The 15,600-nt window shown below is 50.2% G+C and overlaps 1 protein-coding gene across 1 annotated transcript in view; it reads left to right on the top strand.

The window, feature by feature from the left end:
• Positions 1–15,600, top strand: part of RAP1GAP (RAP1 GTPase activating protein) — a 97,108-nt gene that overhangs the window by 47,449 nt on the left and 34,059 nt on the right. The window contains exons 4-7 of the mRNA XM_081017434.1: positions 1,772–1,807; positions 3,835–3,882; positions 5,167–5,205; positions 7,729–7,914. Of these exons, the coding sequence (XP_080873560.1) occupies positions 1,772–1,807; positions 3,835–3,882; positions 5,167–5,205; positions 7,729–7,914 (309 nt within the window). The remainder of the gene's footprint in view (positions 1–1,771; positions 1,808–3,834; positions 3,883–5,166; positions 5,206–7,728; positions 7,915–15,600) is intronic.

The raw sequence follows: 15,600 nt of genomic DNA, 5'->3' as shown, positions 1-15,600 counted from the left end.
CCCATCTCTCTTACACACGCGCGCGCGCGCACACACACACCCGGGAAGGGTTGCATCCGGCTGCCTCTCCTCCGGCAGCACCTGGCTCCACGCCCAAAGAGTACACACAGCGCAGCAGATCCCAGCAGATCCGCCAGGCGGGCAGGGGAGAGCCCCTGGAAGGCTTGCAGAGCTGGCTTCCCTCCTCTCCCCGCCGGGCTCCTGCGAGCAAGGAGGCGGAAGGCAGCTTTCGCCATGGAAGCTGCCCATCCCGCGGCAGAGGCACAGAGCCTCCAGCGCCCCGGGCCGGGTATGGGCAGGATCTGAATCCGAGACCCACGAAACAGCAGCAGGAGAAGGAGGAAGGCTGATGGCCGAGTGGCAAGCCCTCCCGGGGACCCCCGGGCTGCCCCCTCCTCGGAGGAGGGAATCCGTAGAGGATGGCTGGAGCGTGAGTTAACCCCGCTTTGGGGGCTGTCTCTTGGCTTTAGGGGGTGGTGGCTGCCACAGCCTCGGGGGGGGGCTGTCTGGGGGTCCCTGCTCCTGATGACCCTTGACTTAGGGGAGCAAAGAGGAGGCCATAAAGGTGGGTGGGGGAGCTGGTGGGGGGAGGCAGGAAATGTACAGGATTTTGGTGGTGGTAGAGCGAGCAAGGGGCTCTATCTGGTGTTAGTCCTACTCAGAGTAGACCCACAGGGTTTCCCACTGGGTGGCCGCAGTGAGGGCAGGGTGCTGGGCGTGATCCAGCTCTTCTTGCATTTCCATGGAACTTCCAAGTCCAGAAGCAGTCTATCGAGATTCCTAGGTTCTTAGGGGTATTTGGCGAGAATGCTAGACTAGATGAGCCTGTTTTGACTCATTCAAGTGGATGTGTAGGGCCGTTGATTTCAGCGGGTCTACTCGGAGTAGCCAGATCCAGGGCAGGCAGAGTGTTTTGTGTTTTTTTTGCAAATTCAGAAAGCAGAGTTGTCTTCCCGGGTCCCTCTCTCTTTCTCCCCTGCCAAGCGCTGACCTCCTTCCAAGAAAAGTCATTAAGCCAGCCTTGTGAGGAGAGAGCCTGTTAACCCTTTGTGCGCTGCGCTTCTGGGCTCTCTCACCTGCTGCTGCTTTGTGCAAGGGGGGGAGGCGGAGGAGGGCGACACTGATCTTCTTCTGGGTCCTGGTGAAGCAGCCATGTTTGTGGGCACGGGGTATGCCCAGGACCCTGCAGATCTGACAGCTGGGGAGGGGTGAAGGAGGTACAGCTCTTCTCTTGAAGCCTATCTCTGCCGCTGCTGTGGATTCGCTACATAGACCCTCTCTCAGACTCAGTGCCACCTCTGTGAAATGGGAAGAAGGCCAGCCTACCCTGTGGGGTTGTTGTGAAGGACCGTTAAGATCCTTGCCAGGGTTGCTGTTAGGGGATGGTCTGAACCCTTGGGGTGTTTTTCTGGTTGGCGGACGTTGACTGGGCCCAGATCCACTAACCCTCTGACCCCCAGTGATGCTCAGACGCACCCCCCACCACCTTAAAGTTTCCCTGGGTGACCTTGGGGGCCAGTCACTGCCTCTCTCAGCCTAACCTACCTCGGAGGGTTGTTGTGGGAAATTGCCCACAGTCTTTTGAATACCCCTGATTCTTGCATCGTTTTCAAGTGCCTGTTTAAAAGTGGATCTTGCCAACTCTCAGACTGTGTTTAAAGCCTCTTTTTTTGGGGGGGACAGGGTTTTTTTTTTGGGGGGTGACTATTTCTGACCCCTTCCATGCAACCAACCATCACCCACTACTTGCTTTCTCCCCAATCTCTTGCAGAACACAGAGTTGTTTGAAATGATTGAGAAGATGCAGGTGAGTCAAATTTACCTGGCAAGACCTGCCTGGACTTGCACCCGGGTCTGACAGAGGTAGACCGGAGGGTGACCAGACACTCAGGGCAGTCTAGGGGGAATGTGGGCAGGACAGGGTCTCCTTCCTGCCCCAGGGGATAAAGGTGCTTTTAGGACAGGGTGATCTTTGGGCTAGAAGCAAGGAAGGCAGGGCAGGGAGGGGCAGCTTTCAAGAATGGCCTTCCCCAATTTGGCAGGGTTTGTGTGTGTCTGTTTTGGATTGCAGCCCTCAGCAGACAGCGCAGGAGATGGTCAGGACTCTGCACTTGTAGAGTCGGAAGGGTCCCCTAGCGGTCATCTAGTCCAACCCCATGCAGTGCAGGAATCGCAGCTCAAGAATCCCTGATAGGTGGCCACCCGACCTCCGCAGGGCCTGTAAGACAGAGCTATTCCACCTGGCTTTCAATTTGAACTTAGCCTGATCTTTTATTCCCCTTCCTTCCCTCCCACTCCCCTTTTTATGAAGATTACCCGCTCTGGGATCCCACAGCTAATTCTCCCCTGGTCTCCTCGCTGGCCCAAATAGGCCTAATTTAGCCAGCTAGCCCTGGTGATCATCTAATGTTTATTGGATGGAGTTCCCCCCTAAATTGATTTTTGAATTCTTTTTTGAATTTATTGTTTTTTGAATTATTGTTATTCCCGTTTTATACTGTATTTAATGCTGGTTTTGTTGCGTCAGTTAAGTGTTTTAAATTTGTTGTTAGCCGCCCTGAGCCTGGTTTTCTGAACCGGGAAGGGAGGGGTGTAAATAAAATTTTATTATTATTATTATTATTTATTAAAAACCTCCAAGGAAGGAGAGCCCACTGCCTCCCGAGAGAGTCCGTTCCACCGCAGGGGTGTGCGCATATGTGCGTGTGGAAAAAATGCATCTTTTTGTGCTACGTGATGCAAATTTATGCAATTAGTCATTGCACGAAGACGGTGGATTTATCTAAAGTGTCTTCTGTGGAAGCTGAATGATAGAAGATTCAAGACAAATGAAAGTCCTCCTTCGTGCAGTGCATCGTTAAACTGTGGAACTCCCTCCCACTGGAGTGATGGCTGCCAACTTGGATGGCTTTAAAAAGGAGAATTAGACATATTCACTAGCCTTGACGGCTATGCTCTGCCTCCTTGCTGGAAACCACAGAAGGAAGGGTGCTGTGATGCTCAGATCCTGCTTAAAGGATTCCCATAATATGCACCAGGTTGGCCGCTGTGGAATTAGGATGCTGAACCAGAGGAGCCGCACCCTTCAGCCTGATCTAGGAGGCTCTTTTTACATAAGCTGCTCTGGGAAATTCTTTCACAACAAAGCTCCAAATGACTCACAGGAGCCTGGCTGGTTGTGGGGCAGGACAGGCTGGGGGGCCGGATGGGAGACGGCTTTGGTATTGCTCAGTAAACAGAAGAAAGGACCCCAGATCTGTGCATGTGTGAGAGAAAGAATCTACAGTTGCAAAGGGAAGAGACCTCTCGTTTCTCTGCCTCCACCCCTCCGCCCGTCACCTTTTCAGGGATTTAATCTGCAGGAAAAGGTGGTGTTGGAGGATTCTGAAATCGCAGCTTCCTGGAAACTGTCGCTGAGGCATTGGGGGATCCGCGCTCTGTGTATGCTCAGAGGGGATTTTCAGAGAGGGGCTGCCCCAGCTGAGAGAGAGGCGATCCTTGATGTTGCTTCTAGGCCTGAAATGTGGAGGAGCTTTGACCTGACCCCCCAAATGCCACAGACCTGGCTGTCTTTAAAAGCAGGGAAATGGGCAAGCGGCTTTAATTCCACATACAGAAGCGTCCTCTCAGAACCGCCTCTCTGTCAACATACTCCTTTGTCCTGCAAACATCATTGTCCCGTTCCGCCTTGCCTGTCCTTGTGCCAAGCAGGATGTGTCGTCGCCGTCCTCCCCGCCCCCCCGCCTGTTCTCCAAAGCAAAGGTGCTCTTGGCTTGCATCCCAGGGGGTGACCATGGCCAGGTGTTGACTCTGACCCATCCATGTCTCTTGCAGGGCAGCAGGATGGATGAACAGAGATGCTCCTTCCCTCCTCCGCTGAAGGTATGTCCTTCCTTTCCTCCTCCTCTCGGGTACCCGTTGGGCATTGGGGAGAAGAGGGCAGCCCCAGGCAACCCGGGCCTTCCTGAGCGCTGCTCCCCATCTGCTGGGAAATGGGGTCTTGCAGCCTGGAACAGGTGGGCGTTTCTGCAGTAAAAAGGTAAAGGTACCCCTGCCCGTACGGGCCAGTCTTGACAGACTCTAGGGTTGTGCGCCCATCTCACTCAAGAGGGTGGGGGCCAGCGCTGTCCGGAGACACTTCCGGGTCATGTGGCCAGCGTGACAAGCTGCATCTGGGGAGCCAGCGCAGCACACGGAAACGCCGTTAACCTTCCCGCTAGTAAGCGGTCCCTATTTATCTACTTGCACCCGGGGGTGCTTTCGAACTGCTAGGTTGGCAGACTCTGGGACCGAGCAACGGGAGCGCACCCCGCCGCGGGGATTCGAACCGCCGACCTTTCGATCGGCAAGCCCTAGGTGCTGAGGCCTTTACCCATAGCGCCACCCGCGTCCCTTTAATAGGCCAGCCTTCCTTTTAGCTTGGATTTTGGGGGCTCCAGCCTGTGCTTCTGGCCAAGCTCTGCATGACTGGCAGAGACCCCTCTGTCCCCTTCCCCTGCTCAACTCTGGGAGGTCCCTCCAGCCAGGAAATGCAGCAGTGTTTGCAAGCCGCTGTGTGGGGCTTTCACCCGGTGCCCCAGAGAGATCTGTCTTGCCTCGGATACTTCCAAGGAGTGGGGCTGGGGTTGTATCGCCTTCAGGCTTAGAGCCTGCACTGCACAAGGTCCCCCACTGGCAACATCTTCAGGTAGGGCTGCCGGTCAAGGTAGGCAACACTGAGCCAGATGGCCTAGTGGTCATAAGGCACATCCTTATTTAAATCAGAAACATGAGGACTAGAATCTTACTTTGTGGGGAGAGATGCTGCCAGCCAGTGTTGGCATTGCTGAGCTAGATGGACCCAAGGGTCTGTCTTGGCATTAAGGCTGCTGCTTCCGTTCTGGCATCCTGTTCTCCCCACCCCTGCAACCCACACACACACACATGGCTGTGACTTTTACTCTAGGTAGAGCCCAGTTGGTACCTCATTCTGCCTCGTATCACCTCCCGATCCTTGCGGCAAACCCATGTGGCACAAGTCAAGGTCCCCAGCACCCATCCATGTGGCTGGCAGCTTCCTTCAAATTGTGCAAGGAGCCGTTTCGGTGAATTTTTACACAGACGCGCCCGCCCTTGTTTCTCCTTTCCCACAAGTTGGTTAACCCGACTCTACTTTGCATTTTGCAGACTGAAGAGGACTACATCCCCTATCCCAGCGTCCACGAGGTAAGGAGCAGGCCGTGTCGCAGGGAGAGGGGGAGGTTTGTCTTCTGTGGGCTGTGGTGGTTCTTCCACAGGCAGGAGCAGTCTACCTCTGGCAGGGTGGTTGCTTGGAGCAAGCGAAAATAAGTGGGCAGGTGGAAGCCGTCTCCTTCGTACCCAGAAGCATCGAGTTGGAGTTGGCCACTTCTGGAGAGTGATGCGTTCTACCCAGCTCAGTTTGACTCGGAGTAGATTTTGAAGGAACGTTCCTACGTTAGTGATGGCCCTGGAGTCTACTCTGAGTCATACTGGTGCCGGATGCTGCCCAGTAAGTGGGGCCATAGCTGTCAACTGTCCCTTATTTGTCGAGAAAGTCCCTTAGCCCAGCGCCGTGTCCCGCTGCTGTCCCTTATTGATGATGTCCCTTATATTTCCTGGGTTTCAAAGGAAGCAGCTCCTCTCCCTCCCTCCCTCCCTCCCTGCCAGCCAGGGAGGAGGGAGGCTCCAACTGTGTTGCTTGGCTGCGTTGCTCACCCAATAAGGAGTCTAAGAACGATTGGGGGGTGGAGCTTGCATGCCTTGTGCCAATCAAATCGGCCGCTTTGCCTGGGGACTTGCCTTTGCTCAGCGCTTCCCAGTGAAGAGGTGACAGTGGTTTTCCTTGCTGCATCCCCTTTGCCGGGTTGCTGCGCTGTGGGAACCACCGCTTGAGGCTTCATTTGGCTGCTGGCTGGGATTTCTGCCTTTGGCTCGGAGGGGTTCAGAAGTTGAACATACCTGTGCTTGGAAAATCCCTTATTTTGGCTGCTGATCCCTTATTTTCGAGGCTACTGGTCCCTTATTTTCAAATCTGTAAGTTGACAGCTATGAGTGGGGCTTCGATCTGAAGCAACGGTGGCTCGCTGTGACTTGTCTGCAAAGGATTTTGAGGATAAAATTGCTTGCATCCACCGGGATCTTGACTTGGGGTCTTGTTGTAGCAGATGAATCTCATGGGGTGTCCAGAGCACAGTCTAGTAGTCCTGTTGTGTTGGATGAGGTGATTAATGCCTCTTTGTGAGAGGAGATGGTCAAGGAACTCTTCCATCAACTTCGGCTGGAGGCCCAGCTGTGCCCCTATCTGGACAGGGATAGCCTAACTTTCTAGGTTAGATTGCTGCAAGGTGTTAGACATGGGGCTGCCTCTGAACACCGGAAACTTCAGCGGGTGTAGAAATCAGCAGCCATTTGGCTCACCAGGGCAAGACAGTTTGACAGTACAGTGGTGCCTCGCAGGACGAAATTAATTGGTTCCGCAAGTTTTTTCTTCTTGCGAGTTTTTCGTCTTGCGAAGCACGGTTTCCCATAGGAATGCATTGAAAATCAATTAATGCGTTCCTAGGGAAACCGCTTGCCAGGCTGGCGGTGCGGAGAAGGGCTTTTCTCCCCACCGCAAGCCTTCAGGACAGGTACGGGAACAGAGGGGAAGGCGCGCAGCGCTTTCCCTCTGTTCCCGGGGCTTGCGTGGGAGGAGGGTTTTTCCTCCGCACCGCCAACATTCAGAACAGCATTCTGAATGTTGGCGGTGGGAAGGAAAACCCTCCTCCCACCCCAAGTCTTCAGGAAAGCCATCCGAAGCTGGGCGGCGGGAGAAGGTGTCCCCGCCCCCCCGCCCGGCATCGGAGCTTCGTTCCGATGCCGGGCGGCGGGAGGAGGCGTTCCCCCTCCCCGCCCGGCATCGGAGCTTCGTTCCGATGCCGGGCGGGGGGAGGAGGCGTCCCCCCCCCCCCCGCCCGGCATCGGAGATTCCTTCCGATGCCGGGCGGGGGGAGGAGACGTTCCCCCCCCGCCCGGCATCGGAGATTCGTTCCGATGCCGGGCGGGGGGAGGAGGCGTCCCCCCCCCGCCCGGCATCGGAGCTTCGTTCCGATGCCGGGCGGGGGGAGGAGGCGTCCCCCCCCCGCCCGGCATCGGAGCTTCGTTCCGATGCCGGGCGGGGGGAGGAGGTCCGAGGACAGTGGGGAAGACGCGCTGCGCTTCCCCGCTGTCCCGGAGATTTCCCTATGGGCTGTCGTCTTGCGAAGCAAGCCCATAGGGAAATTCGTTTTGCGAAGCGCCTCCAAAACGGAAAACCCTTTCGTCTAGCGGGTTTTCCGTCTTGCGAGGCGTTCGTCTTGCGGGGTACCACTGTATAAGTCCAATACTGGGCAACTGCACTAGCTGCCAATTAGCTTCTGGTCCCAATTCAAACTGCTTTGAATGGCTCCGGACTGCAATACATCTCTCCATATGAACCAACCCAGACCCTGCAATCATCATCTGAGGCCCTTCTCGGTGCCAGAGGGTGGAAACACAAGAACGGGGCCTTTTCTGTGGTGGCTCCCATTTGCGGAATGCTCTCCCCAGGGAGTTGTGTTGCAAACTGCCCTGTGATCCTCAGATGAAGGGTGGTACAGAAAAGTAATTTAAAAAATTAAATTAAATAAAGAGGCACTTGAGAGGCAACTCCCCAACGGACCATACCTGGTTATCTACAGGCACCTCGATCTTCTCTCACCCCTCTTCCAGGTTCTGGGCCGAGAGGGCCCCTTCCCTCTCATCTTGCTGCCCCAGTTTGGTGGCTACTGGATCGAAGGCACCAACCACGAGCTGTCGAGCATCCCTGAGACAGAGCTGCTCCAGTCCCCGACCTGCAAGGTGAAGTTGGAGAGCAACCACACAGCCCGGCTCTACCGGAAGCACTTCTTGGGCAAGGCAAGTCTGTGCCCCCTCTGCAGGTGACGACGCCCTCCCTAACTCCTTATGGTTCCCACCCGCTTCCTTGACAAAATGCCTGAGCAGTTCCGATTGGCCAGTTTCCATTCCGTTCTAAGCTGCACACACACACCATGCATTTAAAGCATGTGACTCCCCACTCCCTGCCCACCAAATAATAACAACAGCAGCAGCAGCAGCAATAACAATAACAATAACAATAATAATAACTTATACCCGCCTATCTGGCTGAGCCTCCCCAGCCACTCTGGGCGGCTTCCAACAGAATATTAAAAGCATAATAGAACATCAAACGTCAAAAGCATCCCTAAACAGGGCTGCCTTCAGATGTCTTCTAAAAGTCAGATAGTTGTTTATTTCCTTGACATCTGGTGGAAGGGCGTTCCACAGGGAGGGCGCCACTACCGAGAAGGCCCTCTGCCTGGTTCCCTGTAACCTCACTTCTCACAGGGAGGTTACCGCTAGAAGGCCCTTGGAGCTACTTTGAATTGTGCTTGGAAATCATATTGTTAAAGATGCTAGTAATTGTAGCCTGGTGAGGGGGTGAACTACAGAACCCAAGGTTTTTATTTATTTCGTGTTGTTTATTGCCACAATTCACCCTAAGGTCCCAGGGCGGGTTTAATACAAAAAAACAAAAACAAAACAAAACAAAACAAAACAAAACAAAACAATTCAAAGCAACTTGCAGTTATAAAACCAAAGGGGCCCTAAATACCATTTGATTGTAAAATAATAATAATTCAAAGCAGTTTACAAAGAAAATAAAACATTAAAAATTTCAGGAAGAACAATCAAAAATTAAAATCAGCAGTATATTAAGAACAGGTTAAAACACACATCAACATTCTACATGCCTGGACAGACTTTGCCTAAACTAAAAGGTTTTTAGCAGGTGTCAAAAAGAGCACAGCGAAGGCGGTTTCCTGGTGTCATCAGGCAGGGAGTTCCAAAGTTTTTGCGCTGTCATACTGAAAGATTGATTCCAGCTTGCAAGCTTAAGTCAGGTGGTCCATAGCGTGTTTGTGGATTTGTGTCCAAAGACAAGGAGACGGCGCATCCTTTGCATTAAATTATATTGATTTTTAATTGTATTTTTATTGCTGCTTTTAGTTTTAGTGTATTTTATTGCGTTGCAACTTACATTCTGGAGTTCAAAATGTTAAATGCAATATATAAGAAATCGAAGGGGGCATTAAAAGCGCAAATATAAATCCTACAACATTTGGCTCAACGGGTTACAGTTGCTATGACAGGCAGCCGAATTTTTACATGGTTCGTCAAAACCCTTCATAATTTCCAGGTGGTCCGTGGCTCCTTGGTGTGTGTCCCCAAAGCAGGCAGTGCATAGCAATCGGTTAATCTGTGGGAAAAATAAACAATCCGAGCTAAAAATTCATATCAAGGAAAGATAGCCAGTAACAGAATAAAATAAATTCTTTGATAACCTCTGCATGAACAATCTGACAGCCAGGCGACTGATAAGCGTCAGGGCAGGGAATCTTTAGCATCGAATGAATAAGTTAATGCAAGACATAAACATTTCCATAAATTGACCATTGTTAAGCAGGGAGATTAGGTGCAGAGTCCCACTTGGGGGCCCAAACTAGCTGGGTTGTTTTTTGGGGGGAGCAGGAGGGAGACATCTCAGCTTGGCATTTGGAGCCTTCAGCTAAGGCAGGTGTGGGGAAGCTTTGCTCCTCTGGATGTTGCTGGACTACAACTCCCATCATCCCTGACCGCTGCCTGGCCTTCCCTAGACCGATGGGAGTATGTCTGGAGGGCAACAGGTTCCCCAGCCCCAAAATAGACCATCACACACCTTCACTGCCCCGGCTACCTTCCTCGCCACTCTGCCTTCTCCTAATGCTCGGAAGGGCAACCTGTGACCCCCAGATGGTGCCACACTCCATCACCCCTGTTAGCCATACACCTGGAGGACCAAAAGTTGACCACATCAGAGGTGAGGCTTCTCTTCCTAATCCTCTTCCTCCTCCATTCCTGTTCCAGTCCCCTTTCCATGTTCTGTTTGCCAACAAATTGTTTTGGAGGGCTTTCAGGGGCCAGCTGGCAGGCTGGCCGGGGTCATCTTCCTGGCCTAGCAGGTCCGTGGCGACATGGGGGTGAGCTTATGAGGGTTGCCCTCCAAGTGGGAACCCTGCCATCCTTCTCTGGGCATCGCCAAAGTCCTCTGAGCAGGCTGATTTGCATTTCAAACTGTTGTTTTCCTTCTTTTTTCTTTCCTCTTTGCAGTCCTCGCCAAGCGGGAACTGCTCCGTGTGTGCCAAGGGCGGGGCTCCGGGTTGTGCCAGGGACGGCCTGGGTAGCTTTGTGCCACCCTGGGAGGGCAGAGCGTTTATCGCTTCAATTTCCCCTTTTCCTCCTCTCCTCCAGCAAACACAAGTCCCAAAGTTTAAGGCTGATTAGAAAATGCTCACACTGTCAGAGGCAGTAAATATTCCTGGATATAATAATAATAATAATAATAATAATAATAATAATATACTATTACTACTAGAGGGACGTGGGTGGCGCTGTGGGTTAAACCACAGAGCCTAGGACTTGCCGATCAGAAGGTTGGCGGTTCGAATCCCCGCGACGGGGTGAGCTCCCGTTGCTCGGTCCCTGTTCCTGCCAACCTAGCAGTTTGAAAGCACGTCAAAGTGCAAGTAGATAAATAGGTACCACTCCAGCGGGAAGGTAAACGGCGTTTCCGTGCGCTGTTCTGGTTCGCCAGAAGTGGCTTAGCCATGCTGGCCACATGACCCAGAAGCTGTACACCCTCAGCCAATAAAGCGAGATGAGCGCCACAACCCCAGAGTCGGTCATGACTGGACCTGATGGTCAGGGGTCCCTTTACTACTACTACTACTACTACTAATAATAATAATAATAATAATTTATTATTTATACCCCGCCCATCTGGCTGGGCTTCGCCAGCCACTCTGGGCAGCTTCCAACAAAATATTAAAATACAGTAATACATCAAATATTAAAAGCTGGAAACCACAGGAGGGGAGGGGACTCTGGCAGGTTCCCTTTGGGGGCATCTGGTTGGCCAAATTGAAAACAGGACATGGTGGGACTTGGTTGCACCCCCTTTCACCCGATCCAGCAGACTTGTCTTATGTTCTTGGAGGAGTCTCTGAATCCTCTTTCGGGTTTGCTGTGCACTCAGGAAAGATGGCAAGGGGTATAAGGTAATGCTTCAAGGGGAAGGTATGGGGGTCCCTTGGGAGGTGGTGGAGTCTCCTTCCAGTGTGGTGTAGTGGTTAAGAGCGGTGGACTCGTAATCTGGTGAACCGGGTTCGCTTCCCCGCTCCTCCACATGCAGCTGCTGGGTGACCTTGGGCCAGTCACATTTCTTTGAAGTCTCTCAGCCCCACTCACCTCAGAGAGTGTTTGTTGTGAGGGAGAAAGGGAAAAGGAGAATGTTAGCCGCTTTGAGACTCCTGAAGGGGAGTGATAAAGCGGGATATCAAATCCAAACTCCTCTTCTTCCTTCCTTCCTTCCTTCCTTGTTTTTTTTTAAAAATAAAGTTTTATTAACACTTTTCACAGTGCAACAAAAGACAAACTAATTGCACAAGAAATAATATTTATATGTATTTAAAGAAGAAACTAAAAGAAGAAAGTAAAGGTAGAAGAGAGGGGAAATTCAGGATCCTCTCTCACAAATATATCTTAACTTTTTTCCCATACAGGAAAGGGCGTGTCCTCCCGGTTCTCGCCTGTGGGGGGGCTCCCCTCTCTCCTCACCCTGAGAGATTTCCTCTTCCCTGTCTCTCATACAGGGACCTGTTCCTTCTGTTCAGCGCCTTAATTTTCATGCAGTTCTTACCCAAATAAAGTGAGATAAAATATTAAGAGAAGCTGTTATGTACTGAGTTGAATAGGATCCAAAAGGCAGCCGTCTGATTGGTCCTAGAACAATAGGATTCAGAATGCAGCAATCTGATTGGTCCTAGAACAATAGGATCCAGAATGCAGCAGTCTGATTGGTCCGCAGGAGCCACCCAATCCAGCTCCAAGTGGAAGGGAATCCGCAACCTGATTGGCCTACAGGAGAATCCCGGAATTAGCCAATCACGTGGGGCCCATTGTGTAAATAATGTATATAAAGCAGACATTCTGGGGGAACTGCCATTCTTCCTCACCACTATGAGCTGAAAAAAGAGCATGAAATCCACTCTCGACCGAGTATATTGCAGAAACGATAATAGAATACTGAGAGAAAGAGAAGAGTAATAACAACATGGAAACCTTCCTTGGAGGATTTTAAGCAGAGGTTGGAGGGACACCTTTCAGGAATGCTTCAGTTGCGGTTGCTGCGTCACAGAGGGTCAGACTAGATGAGCTTTGGGGATCCCTTCCAACTTTACGGTTCTATGGCTCTCTCTTTTCCTCTCATGAAAAGCGTATCCTTCCTCCCTGCCCTGCACCCCTCCTCCAGCTTGCCTTTACACAAATCTGTGTGCTGTTCTTTAGTAGTAGTAGTAGCAGTAGTAGTATTTATTGAATTTCTGGCTGGGGCCTTGTCCATAAAGGTTAATGGAGAGATGGAAAAGTTGCTGAAAGGGGCAACTGAACAATCAAGGGGGGACCCCCCCCCCATGAGGGAAAGTTTGCAGCTTTCGGGGCTTGTAAGATTAGGGGGAAAGGTGGGGGGCACGAAAGGGTGATTATAACATTGTGTGTATTTTCGGGAGTCACCTTATTTCTGTGACGGCAACCTGTGTTTTTTATTTTTTTTAAAAATGATATTTATTAAGAATTTTAAAGTTACAGAAAAAACAAAGAGAAAAAAGAAGAAAGAAAACAAGGGAAAAACAAACAGCAATCAAACAATACAAATCGATAAAAATCAAAATCAAAAAACAAAAACAAAACAGATAACACATCAAAATCAAAAAACAAAAATAAACCACAAACATTTAAAAACAGATCCAATATTCCCAAATCCTTAACTGTCATTGCCTCATTTCATCGACCTCCTCACACCTCCCTTTTTTGTATTCTAGTTATTAATTATCACAGCAAATCCTTCCCATTTTTCATAATATTCTGTCATTAAATTACCTTAATCTATTTTAACCTTATCTTACTATAAAAAACCCTAAAACTTAAAACTTAAATCTTATTTTTACCAATTTCTCGTAACCATAGCATATTCTTGCATAGTTCTTTTTAACATTTCTGCTAAAGCCAAATAATTTCGTTCCAACATTTTTCTAATACTCATTAATTTTACAAAACAATCCTAAATAAAAAATTTTAAAACTTTCTTCCAATCTTCATCCAACGTCTCTTCCTCCTGGTCCCGGGTTTTGTCAGTCCTTTCTATCCCATCCATCTAGTTCATTAACCTGGTAATCTTATGTCCGAGGCCCTTAAGTCTCTTCCATGTCCCTTCCGCAGATCTTCTTCATATTTATACCTGTACTTTACTTTGTCTCCTGGTCCTTTCACTCGTGGAAACTCCAACTTGACAGTATTTTTGTCCCTTCTTGACAGATCAGCCCCTTTTCCATAGTCCACACTGAGCTCCATGTGGTATTTAAAAGCATGTTTCAAGTTCCCTCCAGAGTTGAGGGCCCCCACAACTCCAAACTCCTCATGGCCCATTGCCAGACTTGAAAAGTCAAGACATCCCTGCATAGGGGGGGTCTATCCAGCCCCCCATCTCCAAGCCAAACAAAACTCTATCTCTCCAAATCTGGCTTTTTCCAAGTTCATTTGTCAGATCCAACAACTCATGTTCCTGCTGGGCCACAGCTCCCTCCATCTCTGCCACCCGAGGTCCAGCAACAACCTCCTCCCTCATCTGATCTGTCAGAGCGCACTCCTGAGTTGATTCCTGGGTGGGTTCTATATAGATACCCACTACCTGTCCAAAATTTCTAATTGTAACAGTCATCAAATCCGTCTTCTCGTGTAACTGTTCCAATAAAGCACTTGTCTTGCAGAAAGCACGCACCAAAGCCTCTTGAGTACATTGTTATGCAAGGTCAGAAGTCTGTTCCCACGATCTTAATCTATTGCAGCTGCGAAGCTCCCCAGTTCAAATTTAATAACAGTTTCACAAGCTCCCTCTAGGGGAAGAACTTCTATTTGTATCCATCTCTTTTCTTTTTTCTTTTTTAACAGCAGATCTAACAACAAAGTTTCCTTTTTCAGATATTTTGTCAGTATTTGTTCCTTTAAAATGCGAAAGAGAACAATGGAATCACTATGTTTCTCTTCTTTTAACTGTCTGTCAAAAACATTTGTCTATAGTCAATGAACTTCCCAAAAACGTCTGTCCTGACACCCTGCTCCCAGGTTCAAGACGGTGGAAAATTACTTTTCTTTACACTCTCTTCTGCAGGTTTAAACAATCCGGAAAAAATCCCCCCTCTTCTCCTGCTTCCGAAGGGGGTTCAGTAATTTTAGATGATGAAAGCTGATCCTTTACAAACGATTTTCTAAACTCTAGTTTGCCATGTCTTTGCTTTAATCTATCTACAAGAAACGGAAGGCTGACTTCCTGTTTAGACCTTCCCGCTTCAGTGCCAAATTAAGAGGAATTTCTTAATCCAATTTTCTGTTCTACTCACAGATCGTTGTTTAAAGTCCAATTGTCCAAATTTGATCTGCTCACGGGTAGTTGTTTTTGTACCCAAATTGTCCCAGGAAAAAGGTAGCGCTCTCCGGCAACGGCTGTGCGGCTTAGCTCCATGGAAGAAGCAGTTGACTCTCAGCACCGCGCCACTAGCCCCTCTTCGCTCTGGAGCCCGTAATTGGGTTCCTTTACGAATTGGGGGGGGCGCGAAAGGTGCCCGCCGAGTCCCATGGTCACAGGCTTCATCCACCTGTGATTTTTTAAAGGGTCCCCGCTTCGCCGTAGCGGAACAGACCCGTTTTCCGTAGAGCCAGTCCCTCCGGATCAGAGGGAATCCGCCATTACCGATGGCGCCACCCCGGAAGTCTCGGCAACCTGTGTTTTTTAAAGCTGCTTTTCATATTGCATTTTAATTGCGACGATTGTTCTCGTTACGCATGTGGTGGAGAAAGTGGGAGCTGTTCTCCCCCTCTCAAAGCACCAGGACCCTGTGGCCCCATTAACTGAGACTGGAAGCTGGAAGTTGCTGGGTAGACCAAAAGAGGATCTCCTCTTTTTGTGCTGGTTTTGAACTGTGGAACTCGGAGCCGCAGGACAGGCGCCTGACAGCTGGTTGGCTAATAATAATAATAATAATTTATTATTTATACCCCGCCCATCTGGCTGAATTTCCCCAGCCACTCTGGGCGGCTTCCAATCAAGTGTTAAAAACAATACAGCATTAAATATTAAAAACTTCCCTAAACAGGGCTGCCTTCAGATGTCTTTTAAAGAGAAGATAGCTGCTTATTTCCTTCACATCTGAAGGGAGGGCGCCACTACCGAGAAGGCCCTCTGTCTGGTTCCCTGTAACCTCACTTCTCGCAATGAGGGAACCGCCAGAAGACCCTTGGCGCTGGATCTCAGTGTCCGGGCTGAACGATGGGGGTGGAGACGCTCCTTCAGGTATACAGGACCGAGGCCATTTAGGGCTTTAAAGGTCAGCACCAACACTTTGAATTGTGCTTAGAAACGTACTGGGAGCCAATGCAGATCTCTCAGGTCCAGTGTTATGTGGTCCCGGC

The sequence above is a fragment of the Podarcis pityusensis genome, assembly GCF_964106645.2.
Source record: "Podarcis pityusensis genome assembly, chromosome: 8".
NCBI lineage: Eukaryota > Metazoa > Chordata > Lepidosauria > Squamata > Lacertidae > Podarcis > Podarcis pityusensis.
This window is presented reverse-complemented; position numbering and strand designations above follow the sequence as displayed.